Source organism: Temnothorax nylanderi, unplaced genomic scaffold (genome assembly GCF_030848795.1).
Source record: "Temnothorax nylanderi isolate EJ_2023f unplaced genomic scaffold, tnyl_v1.0 TNYL_tig0077_pilon, whole genome shotgun sequence".
Classification (NCBI taxonomy): Eukaryota; Metazoa; Arthropoda; class Insecta; order Hymenoptera; family Formicidae; genus Temnothorax; species Temnothorax nylanderi.
Genome location: NW_027249139.1, coordinates 590,029 through 606,080, shown reverse-complemented (window position 1 = coordinate 606,080; position 16,052 = coordinate 590,029). Strand labels below are relative to the sequence as shown.

Sequence of the window (16,052 nt, the reverse complement as noted above, 5' to 3'; positions counted from 1 at the left end):
AGAAATGCGCTTTGCCGCGAACAACGGGAGACGGCACATCCGCGTTCATTCTTTTTTATTTTCCAGGTACGGGAGACGAACCTTTTTGACGCTGTCGACGTTTCTGTCTGGAGTCAGCGGCTTGATACATTCCTTCTCCGTGAATTATTGGATGTTTCTCGCATTCGAATTCCTCGATGCCACCATGGCGGCGGGAATTTACAGCGCGGGATTTATTCTAGGTGCGTTAATAACGGAACAATAAATATGCACGCGGGGGGGAAGAGCAAAAAATATGCGACACCTGTAAGCGTTATGTCGTTCCTGCCCTATTACGAGTGTTTGCGGGCGGCGCGGCGCGGCGTCGGAGCGAATTCTCGATGCAATGCTCTTTACTCCGGCGTTTGGAATGCAAATACGCGACACGCGTAACGTAGATATTTTCGAGTTATTTATTCTGGATTTACCACGTGTTTATTTAGTCGTTTATTAAAATTATAGTTGCAGCTTTATGCGACACGCATTTAGATTTCTATGAAAATATATTCTGTGACAAAACATTCCCGGGAAATGTAAAACTAACGAGCCTTGCGATAGATATAATAAGCTTTCACTCGAAAATTCCTCGAGATTATACTCGCGGAAAATGAATGGACAGGAAAAACATATTGTATTTCGCATAATACGACTCGAAACAGTTCGGAAAGTTGATAAAATGCACTTTTTTTTAATCGATAGTTGATTTATCGGTAATACCTATCGTTGGCGTCTTTTATCAAAATTTATTGATCGATAAGTTTTTTGTAGACGATGTCAAGAGTTTCGAAATTATTTTGAAGTATAAAACAATCTTGTATTGTTGTATTGCATATTGTATTGCATATTGTATAGAAATCATGTATTATAGAAGATATGTTTATTAGCTTCACGTTTCTTTCTAATGTAATCAACCGTTACGCGTGGAAATTAAATACATACATATACGTTCGGTAATAATTTATATATTTTTTGCTCTCAGGAATGGAGACGGTGGGAGTGAAAAACAGAGTCTTCGGGAGCACCATCATCTGCTGCATGTTCGCCATGGGTGAGATCTTGCTGGGCTTGATCGCGAGTTGGCTAAGATCTTGGCGAACGCTTCTTAGAGTAGTGTACGGGCCGGGATTGCTAGCCATTCTCCTGCCTCTGCTCATTCCAGAATCAGTCAGGTAATCCTTTTTAAACTTAATGAACACTCACGTATCGCTGGGACATCACTTTTGATCGATCAGCAAGATTTGAAATCGACGAATGTTATCTGCAATTTATTGGATTACGTGAGCAATCAATATCTATTGCGAATTCAGTTGAAAGTAATTAAAAATAACTAAAGCCATTAGCTTAAATGCATTAAAAGATCTGAAAGATTAGCTGGAATCGTTTACCATTTCAATGCAACTTTTTTACAGTAAACGATTGAACGGAATTTATTAATTAATATTTATATACAGTAGAATTCTTTTCATTCTTTTATCTGCGGAATAACTGTTTGCACAACATATGATGCCATTTTCAAGGTGGCTACTGTCAAAGGGTAAACACGACGAAGTAGAGAAAATATATCGTAAAATAGCTCGAATGAACGGCCTGCAAGTAACGGACGAGGCCATCAATTCGTTCAAGGAGTTAAATGTACCTAAGGACGAAACGGTACGTCATCTATCTCTTTTTTCTTATCGCAGACGCACATGCGCCCAATTACGATATTGAAAATGTCTCATCTGCAAACTTGCTTACTGTTGTCTAAAATACAATCCAGTAAACACTAAGTAACAGTAAACTTGTACACGCAAGTTACAATTTCCTACTCAACATTGTTGAGTTACTCAAGTTACTTGGTGTTTGCTGGGAACTATCGCTCGTAATTTCCAGTGCAGTCAACAACTTTTGCATTACTCTGTAAACGCCGGTATAAAACACTGATTTGCATACGATGCCGCACACGACCGTGAGACTGATACGATCTTTCAGAAAAGCGAGCTAGTGATATCGGACGAGAGGAAACCGATCGTGCAAGTTCTACATAGTTCAGTGATACTCATTCGACTGTTGGTCTGCTCGTTCTGCTGGCTCACGAACACATTCGTTTATTACGGATTGTCGTTGAATTCCGTGGCGTTCGCCGGGGATAAGTACATCAATTTCGTGCTCGTCGCGGTGGTCGAGATACCGGCGTATTGCCTCGCCTGGGTGCTGACCGATCGCATTGGCCGTAAACCAACGCTCTCAGGCGCGTTCCTGCTGAGCGGGGCGTTCTGCCTCGCAATCCAGTTCGTACCGACAGGTAAAGGGATAAGAAAAAAAGAGAAGGTTTCTCAGACAAGGATGGATCCTCGTTTCGTGGGTCGCTTATGAAAAGCCGTTGAATCGAGTTTACGCTAGAGAAATTTTTACGAGGAGAGAGAATTTCGGGATATTTTTTGAAACATTAATGCCGCCGACATGCGCCTCGCTACCGCGTATTTTCTTTCATCATCGAGCTATTTAAATGCTTATCCCATTCATTTTCGAGCAAAAGAGGGTAGACGTAACATGCCGACAAGGTGAGGAAAAAAAGACCTTTTTGAAACAATGCTGTTTCGCTCATGTTCATTAATGCTACACATCCTGGCATCGTCGTGAATGAATATAAATGTTAGTGTCACGTTTCAAAGAACTTGGTTGATACTTTTATTACATTTTTGCTCCGCTCTTTTCCAATTACTTCTAAGATTATATCTTATCGACGTGTGAGAAACGAAAGGGCGTGCATTTGGAGCTGTTAGAGTCTCTTTTTATCTTCTTTTTCGCGATCTACGATTTATTCATATTTACACGTGTCCTCGTTGGAATCGCGAAGTTTAATCGCGAGCGCGAGCGCGAGCGCGCGGGGACGGATATGAGTTATAATCGCGCGAAAATATAATATAAGCTGCGAATGTGTGATACGCCGCGTTGCATATTACGTGTGTAATCCGGATCCGAGGGGGGCAAAAAGCGCCGTTGAGACGACGCTACGTGCGCCGGCGGCGTCGTTCGGCTTAGTCGCGACCGTGTTGTTCGCGTAATTATGTCGGTTATAATGGGCCGCTATGGCAGGGCGCGCGCGATCCCGGTGATTTATCGCCGCTCTGTTCCGCAGGAGCCTGGAGTTACGGGCCTTTACTTTTATACATGGCCGGAAAGCTGTGTATCACCATGGCGTTCGGCACCGTCTACGTCTACACGGCGGAGCTGTTCCCGACAACGCTCCGGCATTCCCTGCTCGGAATTTGCAGCATGACCGGCCGCGTCGGGTCAATCTTATCGCCGCAAACGCCTCTTCTGGTGAGTCAACGGACACGCGTTTGCAATAAACAGATGCGCTCTCGAATTACGCGCGTTTCCCGAATTACGCCTCGACAACGCTGCGCGAACATTTTCCAGATCTGCATTCGACATTCCTCTGTAATTTTACATTGAATCCAACATTTCAGGGAACTTTTGCTCTTACAGATAACATTTTCTTCGAAAATATCGTTTACTTCCATTTACTCCCATTTTTAACTTGATAAATATGCATATAGTTTTTATAAAAATGATATTAATGATATTTTATAATATTTTATTTCGAACGAAAAATATTCTGGATATTTGCAGTCAAGCACTGTTGAGAAATTTCTCGGCGAAAGCGTTCTATAAACTAAATACATCATCTCAAAACGTTTCGCTAATTACACGTATCCTCGTTTACGTTCAGGCGCAAATAATGCCTTCGCTGCCGCTCATCCTGTTCGGGTCTATGGGCATGATCGCGGGCGTCCTGTCTCTGATTTTCCCGGAAACTTTAGGGACGAAACTTCCGGACACTGTGTGGGAAGCAGAGAGGATCGGCAAGTCAAACGGGAGTCGCAAAATTCTAGGTCTTACCACGCCATCACGCCAGAGAAGCAGCGTAGAACGCTAAGACGTCTTTCTCTCTCACTCTCTCTCCCTGTCTCTCTCCGTGCCGGAAGAACGGCGATAGCTTTTAAAAGTTTACTAACGGTGGCGGTCCCGAGATGCACCCGGTGACGACAGAGATAAGGGGGTGGCCTTCACGAGACTCGACTAAAATACACGGGGGCGCACAATTGATGGGAAGGAGGGGAATTGCGAAATCCCGCCGTGCTCGCCGCAACAACGAGCGCGACGCACGCTCGCAGATTTTATCTGTCGGCGATTTGAATAAGCACGGCATATTCCTGCCCGTAACTGTTTACCCTCCACCGCCGCCGCTACGCCCGTCGTCATTTGTCTTACTCCCCGCGTTTATCCACGCGCGCGCGCGCGCGCGCGGAAGAGAAGGATTATAATATCTTCTAGTAAAGTCCTGGTGTTCCCACGGTATCTCGAAATCTTCCGAAATCTCCTCGACGTGCATGCGCGTGCAATTCGCGAGGTGTTAAGTGGAAACAGATCGGATTTCCGCTGGTCCGTCGTATTTACGATATTTGTATACCTTCATCACGCGTTATCCGTTGCGCGAATCGCGATACTCGCGCGATGTTGAAAATGGATAGAACAGAAGGTAGTAATGTGAGCTCCCTGCTGATAATATGGGCCTCATTTAAAATTATATTATAATTAACGCTATTTCTTGCAAAAGATTTTTAATTTGTTCTCAGCGCAGGTGTCGAAGTTGTGAAACAGTTGCCGGTACGACTGACGTGACTTTTTTTTGTTAACAATTGAGTTATCTGCTACAGACGTACGTCAAAGTTTTTTCAATTGATATTGAGTGTCAATACAAGTTTAACGTGGTTTAAAGTTTGTAATTAACGACTTTGTACCCTATATCAATTCTCAGGCTGCTGTTCTTCTGTTTTAAATAAGCTTGAATAACTATGTTTTCGCTAAGATATAATTAAATGTAAATTTTGATAATATTTCTATATTAGACCGCATAACAAGCGGTATTGTGGGTCTGAGGCCCACATTATAGAGCGTTTTAGTTAAAAAATTTTGTGGTTTTTTTTAAATAAGAAGAAGATACATTATCGCCAAAACCAAAACCGAAGTCGAGATTATGGACACCAAACGATATGCGTAAGGCTATTGCAGCTGTGCGAGAAGAATGAGTCTGAAGAGAACAGTGAAGGAATTTATAGTACCTAGAACAACTTTGTAGCGAACTATACTGGAATGTGAACTCTATTATAGAAGAAAATGGGACGAAAGAGATGGAGAATTACAACTAGCCCGTCCTTTTCTATTGCTGTACTCTTCGAGAACAATAGAAAACCAATCAAAATTCGTTAAACAGAGACAGAAATGGTCCCTAATCAACCCATCTTCTTCTTCCTGCTGCCCATGCTCGGGCGTTAAGTATGATATGTAGTTTATATTTATAGTATATAGTTCACTGGCAGCGATTTGTACGTGACGTTAGTATTCCTATCGAAGTTTTGATATCCATGCAAAAAGCTATAGGAAGAAAGTCTGTTTTGCAAGAGCATTTGGAAAACAAATTAGGAATATGGTAATTAGATGACCATTATGGTGAAAAGTGGTACAGTGTGCCAGCTGTAATGTGGCTCAGCTGTTGGTAATGTGGGCTCACACTGCATGTGTTGGAGCGGAAAAATTACTTTATATTTGTGATTTCTGCACATAATAAATTGTATGTAATTGTGTAGAAATTTGTGTATTGGTAAATTGGACTCCGGCCCCACATTACTAACACAGGAGAGGGAGGGGGGCTCACTTTACCACTACATCCCGATATTTGCGTCATGGTTTCTTTATTTAAATAATTTTTCCCATTATTTAACTATCTTTTTCTTCATTTCAACTGTGTTTTATGTTAAAGCATTTTATGTTAAATTTAAATTAATAAAAGATAAAAATTTACACAAAAAGATCAAAATGGAGGTCCATATATTACCATTTTTTCCTCTACCATTCTTAAAAATAAATCGCGGCTCATTTCACCTAATTATTTCGCAAAGGTCACAGCACGTAGGATGAGTGTGGTAAAGATGTATGAAGAAAAATGCAAATGTCACTGTTCTATATGTGCCACGCCGTGATTTGCTTCACGTAGCGATGCGCGGACGATTTGCTCGTACATGGACCGCCATCGCGCACCTGTCAACGTAAAACATTCGCAAAACATCGAATGTCCACCATGTATATTATATAGCGTAGTTTGACCGTTCAGTATATGACACGAGCTTTATTTTTACTCTGAGCTCTTGGTATTTTCATCTTGTAATTTACTGACGTGACGTAAATTATATCCGCTGTTGATTCGATGTGGTAATTTAGTTTCAATTTATTCTCACGACGTATGTGTTTGCGTGTTATGCGTATCTTATGTGTAGCCGTTTTTAGTTTTACTGCAATTTCTTATATGCGCATATACAATAATGGAAAACAATGGCGTATCTAATGAGAGTGTAAAGCATTACAAATCAGAGCAGCAGTTTCTTCATAAATGGAACTTTTGTTTTTTATTAACAAAAAGAGGGTTAATAACATTCATTCTCGAGGCATTAGGTACACCATTGTATCTCGAAGTATTAAATATCAATAAGTATTATGAATTAAAAAGATATTGATATCGCTTGATTTTTAATGTGACTGTGAGAAATAATGTATCTTATTGTATAAAATATAAAACTTAACGTTTTATAAAAAAAAGAGATTATTTTACCGAATAAATTACGTGTGTGTGATATGCAATACAGCAATTTTATTCCCATGTTTATTGATCGTCTAAAGGCCTTACATTTCGATTACTTTACTCTATATACAGGGATATGCAGTTGCAGGTTATTGACTCCAGATGAATTTCCCTTATGCTCGGTAAGAGAGCTCAATATTTTTATATTAAAAGATTTTCGGGACTTGACGCTTTTTAAAATCTTTTTCTAGAGCTGCATGGAAAACCGAATAAAAAAAGAAATCTTTTTTCTTTTTTTGTATATTATATATATAAAAGTAAAAATTTCTCGGCAGAATTATCTCATAGATTTATTTGATAATTAGACATCTGAAGCGTCAATGATTTTTCTGTAAAACCGCGATAAAATCTCCGATGTAATTATCGGGTACATGTAATATTGCAGTTCTCATATTACGAATACACGTTTTGATCTATCCAAGCAACGATATTAGCGGCTAACGTTTGCTCACTCCGTCACAATTACTGGAGATCACGCCGGATCCGATCGGTTCGCTTTGCATTCCCACTGGCTTGAGAAATCGGCCGTGTTTACGATCCGCCGACCCGCAGAGTCGGGGCTCCTCGATTCCGCCGGCGCTCTATAAATCCAGGGATGCGCGTCTGTGTGTCGGATGGATCTTTAGCGCCACGTATCATGCATGTGCACTTATGTACAGCCCTTATCCTAGATTAACTACAACACGCTCAGCCCAGTTTCGATCCATGCGTACATGTGTGCGCTTATACCAAACGTACGATATGCTTCCCATTTCGCTATGCGAAAAAGATGCCATGCATCACAAAAAATGTCACAATCGAATAACACCGCGACGATATACGAAAAAAAAAGAAAGAAAAATATCGATAATTGGACGCTTACCGCGCAGTCAACGATATTTTACGTAAACCGACAGGGGCAAAGTCTGTGTCGGTTGACGACGTTATTAGCAAACTTCCGTCCCCTTTGCATCTTCATGCATTTTCATCGTTAAGCATTTGCATTTGACCAAGATAATCGCGCCGCTCTTAATTTATGAATAATCGTGTGTGTGTAAAATCGTGTAAGTGTAATTAATACCTGTTTTGAAGGCGGCAATTAAGAATCTCTTCTTCTAATACGTGTCTTCTCTCAAGAAGAGATTCTCTCGCAAGACAGAGGGCGATTTTAGATTACGTCTCGTTTTAATTTTCTTATACGTTCGAATTACGGCGGATAATCCGCGGTGTTCGTAAAGAGCAAAAGGTAAGTAGGTGCGTGCATGCGTGCGTGCGTGCGTGCGTGCGTGCGTGCGTGCGTGCGTTCACACGCAACTGAAATGGAAACAATTTTGTAGCTCGCGTCTATCGCGGTCCACTTTTTTTTCCGAGAGAGGTCTCACGAGTGCGCATTGTTACGTTGTTAATATCAGGCGACCAGCTGGCGGAAAAGCGCAATTTTTGTTCAGCGGGTAGCCGCGTTTAATGGAAACGGCACCGAATTTTTTTCGCCGAACCTTTAACGACAAACAATTGCGCCGTCACCTGTCAAACACATGCTACGCACTACGAGTGCGAAATACTATCGATCGAGCCGATATTACGTAAGAGTTATATCGCATTAACAAAAAGGAATTGCCGTGCGATACGTTGTTCCATAACATTATCGAGATTTTAGTGCGGAACAATGTACGCCGTGAAAATTTCTCTTGTGTTTAATACATGCTTATAAATATATCTAATGTCACATTTAATATTTAATACTTAACATTTTATAAAATATAATTAATATTAGTTTAACTTCAATAAGATAATTAAGTCAATATTTTATAATATATAATAAAAATAATATTTGATTTACTTTGATTAGTATCCAGACGCGTGCGTAGCGTGCGCCATATTTTTTAACAGATTGCAGTCACAAATATGATTTTAAATTTATTTACGTGTGTCTTTTTATACGCGCACGCACAGTTAAGAAATTGTATTTCTTTCACTCGATAATACTTATATTAATAATAAAGTTAGTAGTATAATTAATCTACTCAACATACAAATTGTCAAAATAGGCTTTGATAGCTCACGATATCTACTCTTTAAATAACAGGCGCTTACAATAGACACAAATTCGAGAAGACCGTATTACGATTTTTTTCTACTTTTTAAAGAAAAATATTGAAAAATTAAATAATATAATAATCGACTTTATATGCCTTCTATATATAAGTGGATTTTAATATATATTTAATTTAATAAAAGACTGATCACAGAGAGTTCGAATCGTTACTCGTATTTCATCATGTTACGAGATGTTATAAAAAGATTTGAGCCAGTATAAATGAAAATGAAAAAGGATGCTTGATAACATGAACGACATGTTGTATTAAAGTGCTACGTAGACAAAACAATACTGTAGCTTTCCTTCGACGGGGTAATGCATATAGATGACAGCGCGCGCGCGCTACTCGAAGGACACTTTGATAAAAATGCCTTCGTGGCCGATGCCTCACTCGGAATAGATTGTGAAATGCAAACTGGGCCGTAAAAGAATTCCGATCGGGCGAATGCATCTACCTACATATCGACCGAATCGCCGGGGCTTGCGGAGTGGATTAGAACTGTCGGGTTGAAATCGAACCTGTCACTGCACACGTACCATACAAAGCTATCGATGCATTTTTATTCAAAATCGACGGTAATCCTGTCGCTGTATGCATATTGATTATCGTTCCCCGAATGAAATGATGCAAGCAGCAACGATCAATCTCTTTTCTATCACGTAACCGAAGCTGAAATCTATTAAAAGGCTAATATATATCAATAGCTAACTCCTTGCATTTGCTCTTATACATAATACCGTTGACACGCTCGACTGAATCTCTCGCGAGGTTAAAAGTCTCGTAAATAAAAATATCCGAAAAAGGACGTGACGTTCGAGAAGTTGATTGACTTTTCGAACAAAAAATTTGATGCAGAAGAGGTTGCATATCGAAGAAAAAGAGAAAGGAAGGGAAGAAGAAAGAGAGAATAATATTCCAGTGAGACTTTGAGACTTTTCCAGACTGAAAATTTCAAAGAAATCGAAAGCGTCACTGTGAATAATAAAAAAAGTAATGTCTCAACGGTTGCGGCAAGTCACACGAAGCGTTGTAAGTCTCCGTACTGACGTAACGATCGAGAAATTTGCATGTGACGATAATTATGCCAGAGTAACGGTGGTTTATCGTCGGCGTTCGATCACGTTGCCGCGACATGATCTCCCGGCGGATCCCGACCGGCGCGGCGGCCGGTTGCGTGATTATATCGCGCAGTTGCAATCCGCGCACAGAGAGGAAGAATTCCGGTCGAACGCCGCGCACTAAGGGAGCACGGCGCTACTCTCGACGTTACTCTCTGGGGTACGCCCGAGTAAATCAGCTACTGTCAGGATGGACGTGGAATGGATATGACGGTGCCGGGCAAAATGATTGGCGTACCGACTCGCGGGGGAGCAATCGTAACCGCGGTAATGGATCATCGATTTTTCCCGTGACCTCCGGGGTAAACGGTCCCGACGGGGGTGACTCCGCGTGGCTCGTCTCTGAAATTACGATTTTCCGAGCGTGCGACGGCGTGGCGGCGACGGCGGCGTCTTGACCGCGCCCGCCACCGATTCGCCGAACGGGCCAACAAATAAATTAGTCAAAGCGGGGATTTAAGGCGTGCTTGGTTTCCATTAGACAAGCCCCCGTCGCGTCTCTCTCTCTCTCTCTCTGAGAGAGAGAGAGAGAGAGAGAGAGAGAGAGAGAGAGAGAGAGAGAGAGAAAGCGCGCGGCGTGGTATGGTATTAGGACCAAAGACGCCTGTTCGACCTCCTCGCTGCCGCCATTTGTCTGGAAGGGAAGCCAAGCTGAAAGAAGCTAATTTCGAGTCTCAAGCGGGTACCGTGGAAAACGCGAACGTTTCCACCGCGTTTTCCGCGCCTCCTCGAATACCTGTCGTTGTTGCTCGAGGCACTGAAGTGGTCCCTTCGAGTCAAGTTTGTCAACGAGCAGCGAGTTACGGGTTCAATTACGCTTATAAATGGGCGAGAGAAACAAACGTTGAATCTCTGTGTCGCTAATGGACATTGCAATACCGAGAAACGTATCTGTCGATTTATATAAACCTCGCTCGACATAAACGTTATCTTTAGAAAAATCTATAGGTAAATTCCATGCAACGAGGAAAATTATAAGCATAAATAAGAGCGCAGTTGGTCTTGACGTAGCAGCGTGTTGCGTGTTCGGCGCAACTGCGTAAAATGAGCTCGATAACTAACTTATGAATATAAATATAACGTGCGAACATGCTTAATAATTCATAAACATAAATGAATCATCTTCTTGCGTTTGAAAACCCAGTCTCCCTTCCATTAATCGATTACCTGCTTTTCTGGCTAGTTCTGGTTGAATGTTTGTGGCTCGAGATATAAATGAAGAGAGAAAAAAAGGGAAAAGAAACTGTAAAGTAGTGATTATTTTATTTAATGCATTATCTATTTCATTTATCATTCATACTGTATTATAAAAGTTTTGTGCTCAATTTTTTGTAGAAATGTTCCTGTCGATTTTCTAACATGATTTAATAATCTTAACATATAGTTACACTGAGAAAAAAGGTATTTTAATCCAAAAAAATATTTATTAGGTGGCTCCTAATAGTATATTTACTTACTTTTTACACATATTTATTTAGAATTAGATATTTTTATTTAATTGAAATAAAAATATCTAATTCTAAATAAATATGTGTAAAAAATAAGTAAATATGCTATTAGGAGCCACCTAATAAATATTTTTTTGGATTAAAATACTTTTTTTCTCAGTGTAGCAATAAGTAATAAAGTGAAAGACATAAGTTCTACCATTTATAATAAATGTATATTGTACGTTAACGTGAATATTATCTCAGCGAATAAGAAAAATGCGCAAATTTTTTATAATTCGCTTGTGCAAATACATACGAATGGGTATGAAAGTGTTGAAGAAAAATATCCATCATATTACGCAAGTGTCTGACTTTCTTGGATTGTTTTTTCCGTGTTTTTTTGCTGTGCAAGCAGATCCCGTAAATCGCACGGTTGATCGCGCGTAGTCGCAACAGTCGTGCAAGGTCGTGCGATTACATTTGACTTTTCGCGTGCAATCAGTATCTATTTTCGCTTCAGGCCGCGGCCGGTGCGCTCTCTCGGACGCTATTAGACGCACTCGCTGCCAGCGTCTCTCCGTTGCAGCACGTGTAAGCTAAATAATTTAGTAGCTTGTTCCGCTGCAATTAGCGCAGACATCGGAACGGTGCTTTACCGCATCAGCGGATCGATAAATTGGATAAGGCAACGGCGCGGCGCGGCGGAGGGTACGCTTAATTACGCAACTCTGTTGCCGTGGCGGGGAAAAAAGCATTGTAATTTTTCATTACGCGATACGCATTACTTCCAGCGGCTTAGCATTACTTTATAATAAGTTTATAATAAGCGACAAAGTATCGCAATCGTGACGAAAATGAATTTCGTGATTTCGTGACGTAGACATTGATATGCTTTGCCGTCCCTCTCGAATCCAGCTCGATCCAATTAGCAATTAAATTTGCGCCACGATAGAAATTTTACGGTAGTTATGATTCAAAAAGTAATCATTTTAATATGAGATATCACATTTAACTCTCTTTTAATCAAACGTAAGTTCTGATTAAATATTAAGATCAATCTTGAGTCTTTGTACTCTGTGAAATGCAATTTATATTTTTTATCAAATCACATCGATGAGATTTTCAATTAGATATACATACGAATATGTATGATTTAAAAGTTAAAAATTTAACATTTATTAAAATAGTTTAACTAAAACTCTAGTCTATTAGGTCTACCTCGATTTTACAAATTGTACAAATTATTTGTAAAATACCTGCTTATAATTTTGCTAAATATAAAAATATATATTCAATTTTCTTTGAAATAACTCAAGCTTAAGTGGCATTCGAATAAAATATTATTTATTCCCAAAATAGATAATTATTCCAAATAAACGAGATAGCCAACGGTATTCTTATAGAGAGCTTTAATATGCAACAATTACATTGATGATATAACCGGATCTCCACGATTATGTGAAAATCACAGTGTGACAGTATAATTGAATAATTCTGTTAATAACATGATTACCCGTTATTTGCGTTAACAAGCGTGTATATTTACTCGGTAATTTTAGAAATACACATATTGTATAGAATCTCATTTACGTCTCTAATCTTATTTAATTCCATGCCTCCTTTTCAATGCTCTCTTTTTCCTTTCTCCCACTTTCCACTTTGTACAAATATTACATCATATTATATATTTAATGAACAAGCATAAAATATCATAATAATATAGTCTAGTTAAGTTATTAAAATATACTTTAGAAATCTACAGGATTAAAAGTAAATTAAAAGAAAAGAACATTTGCATTAGTAAAAAGATTAGCCAGTGACATTTCTGCGAATGCTAATTCTGTCAAAAGATATGGTTCTAACAAGAAATTTTTTTCTGCGAACGCTAATTCTATCAAAAGGTATGTTCTAATTCTATCAAAATATATGGTTCTAATAAGAAATTCTTTTCTTAGAAGAAAATTCTTTTCTTACACTATTAAATTAATTAAGTCCTTTAGTAAGGCAATATGCTATCATAATATAATAATAATGCGATTAACGTTCTCATATAATACCTCGTGTTTTTTCCGTAATATAAGTGAAAAAGAAGCTACCTTAAATATACAAAAAAAAGAATTAAATATTTAAATATTAAAAAAAAATATTGCATATAAGAATCACAAGAAATAACAAATGTCAATATGCTAAGACAGCATAGCATTATGCAATATATTGTAACATGATGCGATCTTTTTTACTATCGCAGTGATTTGTTTTAATTGTGAAATAACGCGATAATAGCGTTTAATAGCGACACCGATAGTTGGGATCCCGCGCAGAAACTATGTTAATATTAAGAAAACTACTTTCTCGCGGCACGCGAAATCCAATAACGCGGTAGTCTCGGAGTGTCGTTTATCAAGCTTAGCGGTTAGCTGCGTTCAAGGGGTGTACGAAACGAACGAACGAATGAACGCAATAAAAAGCTCGGATGCGTAAGCCTGTTTACAAAGTCCGGCTACGTTCTGCGGTGGTGCAGTGGGTTGCGTACGGACGCTCTAGAGCACATTTATCGTCACTACCGACCGCCCACATTAGACGAAGGACATAAATCCCCGAAAGTAATCCAGGACGATGCGTGGAGGCTCGCGCCAACGCGTTCGTCCCCGTATTCGCGGCGATACGTCGACTCGAATTTGATTATAGAAGCCATAGAGTGAGAAAGAGAAAGAGAGAGAGAGACAGTCGGAGGGTGCACGCAACGACGACGGTCGATGGACGCGCGGGACATGGAGCATGCGGGGGGAACAGGGAACATAAAAAGGGACGTGTTTTATTTAAAACCGACGTCGGCCGGCACTCCGCTAAAGCCGTATATATAGCGATGTACAACGCGCGCGCCACTGTTATAGCGGGGAATATCACCTTATGCATTATTCAACGTGATATCGATATTACTAATTCAATTGCAATTCCACTTTTGTGAACGCGGGCCCGGGGATCCCCGGGCATACTTGCTGCCTAATTAATACGGTGACGTTGAAAATTATTCTGATCGAAACGAGACGCGTTTTGATTGCCGACGCGACCCTGCCAAGATACCGCGTCGCTCGTACACAACGTGGAAGCGCGATCCTTTCAAAGAGATCTACATTTTTTCGTGAGATTGTTTACGTATACGTAGCGATGTACAAACTCTTGTCGAAAATTGTAAGAGAGTCGCAGTGCTTGCGAAAATCGCGCTCCTCGTTGCACGCGAGCGTAACGGAGACGCTGCTCTCCTGCACGCCCAAAGACGGCTCCGACGTAATGGATGCATTTACCTTGGTGGCACATAAGTGCTTTGATAACGATAGAAATTGCGCCATTGACACGGCGTGACTAATAACTGCCGAAGAACATGTCGCTTCCCCGAATAAGTACGTACCGTCGGATGTCGCGGCTCGTTACGCCCGTACTCGGCGCACGATACAACAATTAAGTTGTGTGCGCACGTACCTGTCAGTATACACATCCGCTTCAATTCGATTATTTCATCGATATATATATTTCAGATATTGGTGCATTAGGAGGGCTCAAGCTAATTACCTGTACCGTAGGTAGACACGTCCCCCTTAACGCGTCGAATGACTACGGGGGCGAGGGGGGACAAAGTTTCCGGAGTTGCCGTTTGGCTTTCATGTGGTTCACGTCTTCCGCTGTTACGCCGTTACGAGTGCGGTAATTGGGTCATTGCGACGGTAACGTCGTATCACCCGCAGTACATTAAAATCGCAAGTCCTACGCTAAGTAGACGTCGACCGGAAGCAATCTCGTTTGCGTTGACCCCCGAATTTTCGTTCACGGACGCCGCGCGACCAGTTCGAACGTTTATGATTCCGATCGGTCTAAACTCGCGCGATCGGCTGAGTTCATAACTATACGTTAGACTCTCCCTCGAACGCGACGTAAAATATATATTGGAATGGAAATATTCGGATTGCTATAACACGAGATCCTCGTACACAAACCGTATTCGCAAGTTTTCTAATATGAATATGTAGAACGAAGTTACGTTAATGTTACGTTTAACATTTCATTAATTTCGATCTCCAATTTTCTCTTTGATTAGTTTGACGATCGCTGAGAATGAGGGAAAATCTAGTTCACGATCTCTCTCTCTCTCTCTCTCTCTCTCTCTCTCTCTCTCTCGGAATTATTCAAACGATTAAACCATTATTTTATGCAACGCGACACAATTTCCAACTTTTCCATCCTGAACGATCAAATTCGATAAAGAGCGAGGTGATTTCGCGGGAATTGTCATTCGCTATTGTATATTAAATAAGTGCACGTAAATTGCTGTCCGTACACTCGTGTTATTCTGTTTTTCCCTATTCTATCATTACCCGTCGTATCGGCTATAATAATTTCACTAATCGAATAATGAGCGGTTTGCATAAATGAACAGCGGTATCTCTGATTTTCTATCGTCGGGCGATTTACATGGGGAGCTAAATGTGATCACGCCGAGATTCGGTACGAGTACGCGAATATGTATTACGCATTTATCATATAGAAGGGAAATGCATCTTGTAGAATATTTTATTAAATATATATTGTAAATTGAAAATAATCTCATTTATATGTAGGAGTAAATAAATGTATCTTTCCAAGTAATTTTTACTTAACCATTATTGTATCCCCTCCAGGAATTTTTTAATTTAGAAAATGTCAAGAAAAGCAGTCGAATTAAAATTGT

The 16,052-nt window shown here is 40.2% G+C and overlaps 1 protein-coding gene across 4 annotated transcripts in view; it reads left to right on the top strand.

Annotated features, from left to right (window-relative positions):
- Positions 1 to 16,052, top strand: part of LOC139774295 (solute carrier family 22 member 21) — a 122,370-nt gene that overhangs the window by 11,981 nt on the left and 94,337 nt on the right. For 3 of the 4 annotated variants that reach the window (XM_071709476.1, XM_071709478.1, XM_071709479.1), the window contains exons 6-11: positions 67 to 221; positions 998 to 1,187; positions 1,536 to 1,668; positions 1,990 to 2,302; positions 3,140 to 3,324; positions 3,737 to 6,702. In XM_071709476.1, the coding sequence (XP_071565577.1) occupies positions 67 to 221; positions 998 to 1,187; positions 1,536 to 1,668; positions 1,990 to 2,302; positions 3,140 to 3,324; positions 3,737 to 3,943 (1,183 nt within the window). In that variant the 3' untranslated portion in view covers positions 3,944 to 6,702. Of the gene's footprint in view, positions 1 to 66; positions 222 to 997; positions 1,188 to 1,535; positions 1,669 to 1,989; positions 2,303 to 3,139; positions 3,325 to 3,736; positions 6,703 to 16,052 lie in introns of those variants that run through there. The other variant, XM_071709477.1, reaches the window with a different exon arrangement.